Raw genomic sequence first — 12,028 nt, forward strand, 5'->3', positions numbered from 1 at the left:
CTAACCACTGTGCCACCATGCCCCCCATCTGTTGCCTTGTGTTTCTCAATCCTTCCACCAATGGGAACAGTTTATTCCCGTCTACTCTGTCCAGACCGCTCATGATTTTGAGCATCTCGATCAAGTCTCCTCTCAACTTCCTCTTCTCCCAGGATAACATCCCCAACTGCTCCAATCTATCCCTGTAACCGAACGTCCTCTACCCTGGAACCATTCTGGTGAACCTTTTCGGCGCTCTCTCTAATGTCTTCACATCGTTCCCGAAGGTGGAGCCAGAATTGGGCTCCACGTTAGGGGCGTCATTCTCCGACCCCCCGCCGGGTTGGAGAATCGGCGGGGGCTGCCGTGAATCCCGCCCCCGCCGGTTGCCGAAGTCTCCGGCACTGGAGATTCGGCGGGGGCGGGAATCGCGCCGCGCCGGTTGGCGGGCCCCCCCCTCGATTCTCCAGCCCGGATGGGCCGAAGTCCCGCCGATAAATTGCCTGTCCCGCCGGCGTGGATTAAACCACCTTTTGAACGGCGGGACAAGGCGGCGTGGGCGGGCTCCGGGGTCCTGGGGGAGGCGCGGGGCGATCTGGCCCCGGGGGGTGCCCACACGGTGGCCTGGCCCGCGATCGGGGCCCACCGATCCGCGGGCGGGCCTGTGCCGTGGGGGCACTCTTTCCCTTCCGCCTCCGCCACTGTCTCCACCATGGCGGAGGCGGAAGAGACTCCCTCCACTGCGCATGCGTGGGAAACTGTCAGCGGCCGCTGACGCTCCCGCGCATGTGCCGCCGGGGGATGTCAGTTCCGTGCCAGCTGGCGGGGCGGAAATTCCTCCGCCGCAGGCCTAGCCCCTCAATGTTGGGGCTCAGCCCCCAAAGATGCGGAGCATTCCGCACCTTTGGGGCGGCGCGATGCCCGTCTGATTGGCGCCGTTTTGGGCGCCAGGCAGCGGACATCGTGCCGTTTCGGGAGAATTTCGCCCTAGATGTTTATCATAACCTCCTTCATTTTGTATTCGATCCCCTATTGATAAAGCCAGGATCCCAAATGCATTATTAACCACTTATACCCAGATCCCTCTGCTTCTGCACAACCCCCCCCCCCCCCCCTTTGGAATTGTACTTTATTTTCTATTGTCTCTCCCTGTCCATGTCCTTGTGAAGTTTAACACCATTCTCCTCACAATTACTTCCAACTTCATGTCATCCGCAAACGTTGAAATGTTGCCTTATACACCAAAGTCTCGGATCACCCCACACACATTCTCAGGGATTAAAAAACACAAGGGCACTGCAAATTGTAACATACCTGACACAATTCTCCATTAACACCATCCAGTTCATCAGTTACCTCTGAAAAGAATAGGACCACATCATGGTTAGTGAACACACACCACTGATGGATAAACAAGATCTGCAGCCTTTCAAGCTGCTTTCTGTTTGAAAAATGCACAAGAACAATTTCACTTAAACCTAATCAGCAAACGCACACTCATACAGACACTGACCCACACACTCGCAATCACACACTCTCAGATTCACACACTCACATACATACACGCACTCACACACTAACAATGGCGCAGCGTTAGTGTCCTCTATTTAATCGTACCTCTATCCCTTGCCTGAAGCTGCTTTGGCATTTACCATAATTAACAGCAAGTGCTAACATAGTTAACATAGAAAATACAGTGCGATTAGCCTCACTGTTTAGTGCGATTAGCCTCACTGTTATTTTGACTACAAATTCTGGCCCAATATAAATTAGCACCATTTATTGTCATGAGGTTGTAATTTGGAATTGGAACAGGATAATCCATCTTAACGCGTTAAACAGAGCTAAAAATAAACCAGTTTAACTGAACTATCATTACTCAACAATCAGTGAATCTTCATTTTATCAACTGTTGTCTCTTTGGGCCCACAGAAAAGGGAAACACAAAACTGCTTATTAAAATGCATGAACACTTATTATAAATGTCAGACTTCCAGATATTTTGAATCTATCTTACAGGTTTTCCACTAATAGGTTGAACTTGAGCAGGTTGGGGTAATCAGTCACCCGGTTTAGTTCGAACAAAATAAACACTAAATTCAGGCAATTCATCAATTCAGAAAATTAGTTAATAAATTACGAATACAGATTAGATGTCACAAAATGGGCGCTGTTATTCTCACTGTATTGCCAAATGAAACTTACAACATAGAATTTACAACCCAGAAACAGACCATTTATTCCAGCTTAATACCCGAGCCTGCTCCCAGCCTATTACATCTCAACCTATCAACATTGCCAACTATTTCTTTCACCTTTAGGAGTTTCTTTCATTTCCCTTTAAACATATCGATGTTATTTACCTCAACTACTAATTCTCAGATACTAATCCTCAAGTACTAATCTTCGGATTACTCTGGATGCTATGCGTTAGTGAGTATCGAAGTAACAGGATAGCCCTGATGAATGTCTGGTTGGAGAGACGGTGCAGGAGGAGGGAGTTATATCCCAGGGGTATTGGCACTTACCCCAATGGGGTGGGACCTCTCCAGATGGATAGATTGTACCAAAAACAGCAGAAATCAATGTCACCTCGTGCCGTTTGCTCGTGCTGTTGGGGAAGATTTAAATTAACTTGGCAGTGGAATGGGAACCAAGATGTAGGGTGGGATTGTCCCCTCCCACGGGCGGGCCATACCAGCGGCGAGGAGTGGCGTGAACCACTCCAGCGTCAGGCCGCCCGCAAGGTGCGAAATCCTCGGCGCCGGCGGGGTTGGCGCCGCACCAGCTGGCGCCGAAGGGCCTCCACCGGCTGGCGCGAGTTGGCACACGCATGGGAGCGCCAGCGTGTGCTGGCGTCATCCCAGCGCATGCGCAGGGGGGTTCTTCTCTGCGCCGGCCATGGTGAACCGTTACAGCAGCCGGCGCGGAGGGAAAGAGTGCCCCCACGGCACAGGCCCGCCCGCGGATAGGTGGGCCCCGATCGCGGGCCATGCCACTGTAGGGGCACCCCCCGGGGCCAGATCCCCCCCCCCCGAGGACTCTGCAGGCCGCACGTAGAGCCAGGTCCCGCCGGTACGGACCTGGTTTTATTTACACCGGCAGCACCGGCCGAAAACGGTCGGCTGCTCGGCCCATCGCGGGACGGAGAATCGCCGGGGGGGGGGGGGGCAGCGGCCGCTGACCGGAGTGGCGCGATCCAGACCCCCGCCAAAACCCTGGCGCCGGAGAATTCAGCAGCCGGCGTCGGGGCGGGGGGGGGGGGGGGGGAGGATTCACGCCATCCCCCGGCGATTCTCCGACCCGGCGGGGGCTCAGAGAATCACACCCGTAGTGTTCAGAAGAATAAATAAGTTGCCTAAAGGGCTGGGAGGAGCATCCGATTACAAAGGATATCCAGTACAACAGGCCATTCGGCCCCACCGAAGCTGGTGTTTCTGCTCCACCTGAACCCCCTCCCATCTTTCCACATCTAAACCTACCCTCGCCACCCTCTGATCCACCACCCATCTTTCCACATCTAAACCTACCCTCGCCACCCTCTGATCCACCACCCATCTTTCCACATCTAAACCTACCCTCGCCACCCTCTGATCCACCACCCATCTTTCCACATCTAAACCTACCCTCGCCACCCTCTGATCCACCACCCATCTTTCCACATCTAAACCTACCCTCGCCACCCTCTGATCCACCACCCATCTTTCCACATCTAAACCTACCCTCGCCACCCTCTGATCCACCACCCATCTTTCCACATCTAAACCTACCCTCGCCACCCTCTGATCCACCACCCATCTTTCCACATCTAAACCTACCCTCGCCACCCTCTGATCCACCACCCATCTTTCCACATCTAAACCTACCCTCGCCACCCTCTGATCCACCACCCATCTTTCCACATCTAAACCTACCCTCGCCACCCTCTGATCCACCACCCATCTTTCCACATCTAAACCTACCCTCGCCACCCTCTGATCCACCACCCATCTTTCCACATCTAAACCTACCCTCGCCACCCTCTGATCCACCACCCATCTTTCCACATCTAAACCTACCCTCGCCACCCTCTGATCCACCACCCATCTTTCCACATCTAAACCTACCCTCGCCACCCTCTGATCCACCACCCATCTTTCCACATCTAAACCTACCCTCGCCACCCTCTGATCCACCACCCATCTTTCCACATCTAAACCTACCCTCGCCACCCTCTGATCCACCACCCATCTTTCCACATCTAAACCTACCCTCGCCACCCTCTGATCCACCACCCATCTTTCCACATCTAAACCTACCCTCGCCACCCTCTGATCCACCACCCATCTTTCCACATCTAAACCTACCCTCGCCACCCTCTGATCCACCACCCATCTTTCCACATCTAAACCTACCCTCGCCACCCTCTGATCCACCACCCATCTTTCCACATCTAAACCTACCCTCGCCACCCTCTGATCCACCACCCATCTTTCCACATCTAAACCTACCCTCGCCACCCTCTGATCCACCACCCATCTTTCCACATCTAAACCTACCCTCGCCACCCTCTGATCCACCACCCATCTTTCCACATCTAAACCTACCCTCGCCACCCTCTGATCCACCACCCATCTTTCCACATCTAAACCTACCATCACCACCCTCTGATCCACCACCCATCTTTCCACATCTAAACCTACCCTCGCCACCCTCTGATCCACCACCCATCTTTCCACATCTAAACCTACCCTCGCCACCCTCTGATCCACCACCCATCTTTCCACATCTAAACCTACCCTCGCCACCCTCTGATCCACCACCCATCTTTCCACATCTAAACCTACCCTCGCCACCCTCTGATCCACCACCCATCTTTCCACATCTAAACCTACCCTCGCCACCCTCTGATCCACCACCCATCTTTCCACATCTAAACCTACCCTCGCCACCCTCTGATCCACCACCCATCTTTCCACATCTAAACCTACCATCACCACCCTCTGATCCACCACCCATCTTTCCACATCTAAACCTACCCTCGCCACCCTCTGATCCACCACCCATCTTTCCACATCTAAACCTACCCTCGCCACCCTCTGATCCACCACCCATCTTTCCACATCTAAACCTACCCTCGCCACCCTCTGATCCACCACCCATCTTTCCACATCTAAACCTACCCTCGCCACCCTCTGATCCACCACCCATCTTTCCACATCTAAACCTACCATCACCACCCTCTGATCCATTCTCCCTCAGGTGCCTGTCCAGCTTCTCCTTCAATACATTCGTATTATTTGCTTCAACCACTCGCTGTGGGAGCGAGGTCCACATTCACCCCCTCTCTGGGTCAGGGTTTAGAGAACCCCGAGGTCCACATTCACACCCTCTCTGGGTCAGGGTTTAGAGAACCCCGAGGTCCACATTCACCCCCTCTCTGGGTCAGGGTTTAGAGAACCCCGAGGTCCACATTCACACCCTCTCTGGGTCAGGGTTTAGAGAACCCCAAAGTGTATCATGGAGTTCACCTGACCCACAACTTTTAATCGATTGTGGGATGGGGAGCACACGGCCCACTCTACAGGTGCGGTACAGCAGAAATAGAAAAGTATTTTTAAAACAAAACAATGTTTATTCCATGAACTCAAGTTAACCTTTTTAAAACAAACAGTGAACATCTTAGCAACCATTAGTTCAAATACACCCCCCATAGAATACAACATTGAGTAATCTGTATGCTGTCCTTTGAACACCCAGAAGACTTAACAAACCTTTTAACAGAAGCATATTAGGTTTACATTCACTACTGAAAACATTTATAATTCTGAATTCACCAAATGATCCAGAGATAGTCTTTTCATGGCAGAGAGATCAACAGTACACCTGCTCTGTCTGGCTTCAGCGCCAACACACTGAAAAAACAAAAACAAAATGACACAGACACACCCAAGCTTTTCTCAAAGTGAAACTAAAAAGCAGAGCCAGAGCTCAGCTCCACCCACACTCTGACATCACTGCAGTAACATCAGCAGCCAAACATTTCTTAAAGCGACATTCTCATGACAATTCTCTCTGGGTAAAGAGGTTCCTCCTGAATTCCAGATTAGATTTCCTGGTGACTCTCATGTCAACGGCCATTCATAACTTTAAAGACCTCGATTAGGTCACTCCTCAACCATTTTTCGATAGACAAGGGGTGGGATTCTCAGACCCTCCCGCCGGGTCGGAGAATCGACGGGGGGGGCGGCGTGAATCCCGCCCCCGTCGGCCGCTGAATTCTCCGGCACCGGAGATTCGGCGGGGGCGGGAATCGCGGCGCGCCGGTCAGCATGCCCCCTCTGGCGATTCTCCGGCCCGCGATGGGCCGAAGTCCCGCTGCTGGAATGCCGGTCCCGCCGGCGTGAATTAAACCACCTCTCTTACCGGCGGGACCAGGCGGCGCGAGCGGGCTCCGGCATCCTGGGGGGGGGCGCGAGCCGATCTGGCCCAGGGCGGTGCCCCCACGGTGGCCTGGACCATGATCAGGGCCCACCAATCCGCAGGCAGGCCTGTGCCGTGGCGGTACTCTTTCCCCTCCGCGTTGGCCATAGCCTCGCGCGATGGCCGACGCGGAGGTGACCCCCCCCTGCGCATGTATGGGGATGACATCAGCAGCCGCTGACACTCCCACGCATGCGCGGACCACCTTTGGGACGGCCCGACGCCGGAGTGGTTCCCGCCACTCCATCCCGCCAGGACCCCCCGCCCCGCCAGGCAGGGGAGAATCCCGCCCAAGAGACCCAGGCTGTGATTCCTGGAACGTAGACCGAGCGTTCCTGAAACCCGCCCTTGTGGCTCTTCTCTGCGCCCCCTCCAGGGCCTCGATATGCTTTTTATAATCGAGCATCTGGAACAGCACGCAAAATTCTAACCAAAGTTCAATACTGCTTTAACATAACTTCCCTACTTTTCAATTCAATTCCTCTAGAAACAGAACCTACAGCTTGGTTTGATTATTAATCATTTTGCTAACCTGTGAAGTAACATTTGTAATAATAATCGCTTATTGTCACAAGTAGGCTTCAATGAAGTTACTGTGAAAAGCCCCTAGTCGCCACATTCCGGCGCCTGTTCGGGGAGGCCGGTACGGGAATTGAACCCGCGCTGCTGGCCTTGTTCTGCTTTACAAGCCAGCTCTTTAGCCCACTGTGCTAAACCAGCCCCGTTCAGTGATCACTGTGTTTGTTCCTCTACCTCACCCAGACTTTTTAAAACTCATTTATGGGATGTGTGCATCGCTGGCCGGGCCAGCATTTATTGCCCATCCCTAGATGCCCTTCAGAAGGTGGGGGTGAGCTGCCTTCTTCAACCGCTGCAGTCCTTGAGGTGCAGGTACACCCACTGTGCTGTTAGGGATGGAGGTCCAAGATTTTGACCCAGCGACACTGAAGGAATGGCGATCTCTGTCCAGCACTAATATGGCTAGTCCAGTTCAGTTTCTGATCAATGGTAACCCCAGGATGCTGATTGTGGGCGACTGAGCGATGGTAATCCCACTGAATGTCAAAGGACGATGGTTAGATCCTCTCTTGTAGGAGATGGTCATTGCCTGGCACTTGTGTGGCGCGAATGTAACTTGCCACTTGTCAGCCCCGAGCCTGGATATTGTCCAGGTCTTGCTGCATTTGGACATGGACTGCTTCATCATCTGAGGAGTCATAGTCAGCTCTTCGGGGGGGGGTTTGAACTAATTTGTCAGGGGGCTGGGAAAACGAGCTGTGTTCCAGAAGCCAGTGTTGAGAGTAGTGAGGTACTGAGGAGGGTATCATGGTCGCAGGAGTGTACCGGCAGGCAGAAAGGTGGGTTGAAGTGTGTCTACTTCAATGCAAGGAGCATCCGGAATAAGGTAGGTGAACTTGGGAGCGTGGATTGGTTCTTGGGACTACGATGTTATGGCCGTTACGGAGACATGGTTAGAACAGGGACAGGAATTGTTGTTGGACGTTCCGGGGTTTAGATGTTTCAGTAAGAGTAGGGAAGGTGGTAAAAGAGGTGGAGGAGTAGCATTGTTAATCAAGGATAGTTTAACGGCCGCAGAAAGGCAGTTTGAAGGGGATCTGCCTACTGAGGTAATATGGGCCGAAGTTAGAATTAGGAAAGGAGCGGTCACATTGTTAGGAGTTTTCTATAGGCCCCCAAATAGTAATAGAGATGTGGAGGAAGAAATTGCAAAGCAGATTATGGACAGGTGTGGAGGTCTCAGGGTAGTTGTCATGGGTGACTTTAACTTTCCAAATATTGATTGGAACCTCTATAGGTCGAACAGTTCGGATGGGGCAGTTTTTGTACAGTGTGTGCAGGAGGGTTTCCTGACACAATATGTGGATAGGCCGACAAGAGGGGGGGCCACATTGGATTTGGTACTGGGTAATGAACCGGGCCAAGTGTTAGATTTGTTTGTGGGAGAGCACTTTGGAGATAGTGACCACAATTCGGTGTCTTTCACTATTGCAATGGAGAGGGATAGGGCCATACAGCAGGGCAAGGTTTATAATTGGGGGAGGGGTAATTATGATGCAATTAGGCAAGAATTAGGGAGCATAAGATGGGAACAGAAACTGTCAGGGAAAGGCACAAATGAAAAGTGGAGCTTGTTCAAGGAACAAATACTGCCTGTCCTTGATAGGTATGTTCCTGTCAGGCAGGGAGGAAATGGTCGTGTGAGGGAACCACGGTTCACAAAAGAAAGTATTGTCAAGAGGAAAAAGGAAGCGTATGTAAGGATGAGAAAACAAGGTTCAGTTGGGTCGCTTGAGGGTTACAAGGTAGCAAGGAATGAGCTGAAAAAGGGCTTTGGAGAGCTAGGAGGGGGCATGAGAAGTCCTTGGCGGGTCAGATCAAGGAAAACCCCAAGGCTTTTTACTCTTATGTGAGAAATAAAAGAATGACCAGGGTGAGGTTAGGGCCGGTCAAGGACAGTAGTGGGAACTTGTGCATGGAGTCAGAAGAGATAGGAGAGGCGTTGAATGAATACTTTTCTTCAGTGTTCACCAAGGAGAGGGGCCATGTTTTTGAGGATGAGAGTGTGATACAGGCGGGTAGGCTGGAGGAGGTAGATGTTCTGAGGGAGGATGTATTAGCAATTTTGAAAAACCTGAGGATCGACAAGTCCCCTGGGCCAGATGGGATATATCCTAGGATTCTTTGGGAGGCAAGGGATGAGATTGCAGAGCCTTTGGCTTTGATCTTTGGGTCCTCACTGTCCACGGGGATAGTGCCAGAGGACTGGAGAGTGGCGAATGTTGTTCCTCTGTTCAAGAAAGGGAATAGGAATGACCCTGGTAATTATAGGCCGGTTAGTCTTACTTCGGTGGTCGGTAAGTTAATGGAAAAGATCCTGAAGGATAGGATTTATGACCATTTGGAAAGATGCAGCTTAATCCGGGATAGTCAACACGTATTCGTGAAGGGTAGGTCTTGCCTCACAAATTTGATTGAATTCTTTGAGGAGGTAACTAAGTGTGTAGATGAAGGTAGAGCAGTTGATGTCGTGTACATGGATTTTAGTGAGGCGTTTGATAAGGTTCCCCATGGTCGGCTCATGAAGAAAGTAAGGAGGTGTGGGATGGAGGAAAATTTGGCCAATTGGATAAGTAACTGGCTATCACATAGAAGACAGAGGGTGGTGGTGGATGGAAATTTTTCAGACTGGAGACCAGTTAGCAGCGGTGTACCACAGGGATCAGTGCTGGGTCCTCTGCTATTTGTGATTTTTATCAATGACTTGGAGGAGGGGGCTGAAAGGTGGGTCAGTAAATTTGCTGATGACACCAAGATTGGTGGAGTAGTGGATGAGGTGGAGGGCTGGTGTAGGCTGCAAAGAGACATTGATAGGATGCAGAGCTGGGCTGAAAAATGGCAGATGGAGTTTAACCCTGATAAGTGTGAGGTGATTCATTTTGGTAGGACAAATTTGAATGCGGATTACAGGGTCAATGGCAGGGTTCTAAGGAATGTGGAGAAACAGAGAGATCTTGGGGTTCATGTCCACAGATCTCTGAAGGTTGCCACTCAAGTGGATAGAGCCGTGAAGAAGGCTTATAGTGTGTTAGCGTTTATTAACAGGGGGCTTGAGTTTAAGAGCCGTGGGGTTATGCTGCAACTGTACAGGACCCTGGTGAGACCACATTTGGAGTATTGTGTGCAGTTCTGGTCACTTCATTATAGGAAGGATGTGGAAGCATTGGAAAGGGTGCAAAGGAGATTTACCAGGATGCTGCCTGGTTTGTAGGACAGGTCTTATGAGGAAAGGTTGATGAAGCTAGGGCTTTTGTCTTTGGAGCAGAGGATGATGAGAGGCGACTTAATAGAGGTTTATGAGATAATGAGGGGGACAGATAGAGTGGACATTCAGAGACTATTTCCTCGGGTGGATGTAGCTGTTACCAGGGGGCATAACTATAAGATTCAGGGTGGGAGATATAGGAGGGATGTCCGAGGTAGGCTCTTTACTCAGAGAGTGGTTAGGGTGTGGAATGGACTGCCTGCTGTGATAGTGGAGTCGAACACTTTAGGAACTTTCAAGCGGTTATTGGATAGGCACATGGAGCACACCAGAATGACAGGGAGTGGGATAGCTTGATCTTGGTTTCGGACAATGCTCGGCACAACATTGAGGGCCGAAGGGCCTGTTCTGTGCTGTACTGTTCTATGTTCTATGGGTCGTGAATGGTGCTGAACATTGTGCAGTCATCCACAAACATCCCCAGTTCTGACCTTATAATGGAAGGAAGGTCATTGATGAAGCAGCTGAAGATGGTTGGGCCGAGGACACGACCCTGAGGAACTCCTGCAGTGATGTCCTGGAGCTGAGATGATTGACCTCCAACCACCACAACCATCTCCCTTTGTGCCGGGTCTGACTCCAACCAGCGGAGAGTTTTCCCCCTGATTCCCACTGACTCCAGTTTAGCTCGGGCTCCTTTATGCCACACTCGGTCAAATGCTGCCTTGATGTCGAGGGCAGTCACTCTCACCTCACCTCTGGCATTCAGCTCTTTTATCCATGTTTGAACCAAGGCTGTAATGAGGTCAGGAGCTGAGTGACCCTGGCGGAACCCAAACTGAGCGTCCGTGAGCAGGTTATTGCTGAGTAAGTGCTGCTTGATAGCTCTGTTGATGACTCCTTCCTTCACTTTGCTGATGATGGAGAGTAGACTGATAGGGCGGTAATTGGCTGGGTTGGATTTGTCCTGTTTCTTGTGTACAGGACACAACTGGGCAATTTTCCGCATTGCCGGGTAGATGCCAGGGTTGTAGCTGCACTGGAACAGCTTGGCTAGGGGTGCGGTAAGTTCTGGAGCACAAGGCTTGAGTACTATTGCCGGAATATTGTCCGGGCCCACAGCCTTCGCAGTGTCCAGTGCCTTCAGCCATTTCACGTGGAGTGAATCGTATTGGCTGAAGACTGACATCTGTGATGCTGGGACCTCCGGAGGAGACCGAGACGGATCATCCACTCGGCACTTCTGGCTGAAGATTGTTGCGAATGCCTCAGCCTTGTCTTTGGCACAGATGTGCTGGGCTCCTCCATCATTGAGGATGGGGATATTTGTGGAGCCTCCTCCTCCAGTGAGTTGTTTAATTGTCCACCCCCATTCACAGCTGGATGTGGCAGGACTGCGGAGCTCAGATCTGATGCGTTTGTTGTGGAATCGCTTAGCTCTGTCTATTACTTGCTGCTTATGCTGTGTGACACACAAGTAGTCCTGTGTTGTAGCTTCACCAGGTTGACACCTCATTTTTCAGTCTGCCTGATGTTGCTCCTGGCACGCTCTCCTGCACTCTTCATTGAACCAGGGTTGACCCCCTGGCTGGGTGGTAATGGTAGAGTGGGGGATATGCCTGGCCAGGAGGTTACAGAGTGTGGTTGTGTACAATGCTGCTGCTGATGATGGCCCACAGCGCCTCCTGGACGCCCAGTCTGGAGTTGCTAGATCTGTTCGGAGTCTATCCCATTTAGCACGGTGGTAGTGCCACACAACACGATGGAGGGTATCCTCAATATAAAGACGAGATTTTGTCTCCA

General features: G+C 51.6%; 1 protein-coding gene across 3 annotated transcripts in view; it reads right to left on the reverse strand.

Moving 5' to 3' along the window:
- The window catches only part of LOC140408245 (clathrin light chain A-like), a 117,328-nt gene that overhangs the window by 88,309 nt on the left and 16,991 nt on the right, over nt 1-12,028 (reverse strand). For all 3 annotated transcript variants that reach the window (XM_072495185.1, XM_072495187.1, XM_072495188.1), the window contains exon 2: nt 1,294-1,337. In XM_072495185.1, coding sequence (XP_072351286.1) covers nt 1,294-1,337 — 44 coding nt within the window. The remainder of the gene's footprint in view (nt 1-1,293; nt 1,338-12,028) is intronic.

Source organism: Scyliorhinus torazame, chromosome 3, assembly GCF_047496885.1.
Source record: "Scyliorhinus torazame isolate Kashiwa2021f chromosome 3, sScyTor2.1, whole genome shotgun sequence".
Lineage (NCBI taxonomy): Eukaryota > Metazoa > Chordata > Chondrichthyes > Carcharhiniformes > Scyliorhinidae > Scyliorhinus > Scyliorhinus torazame.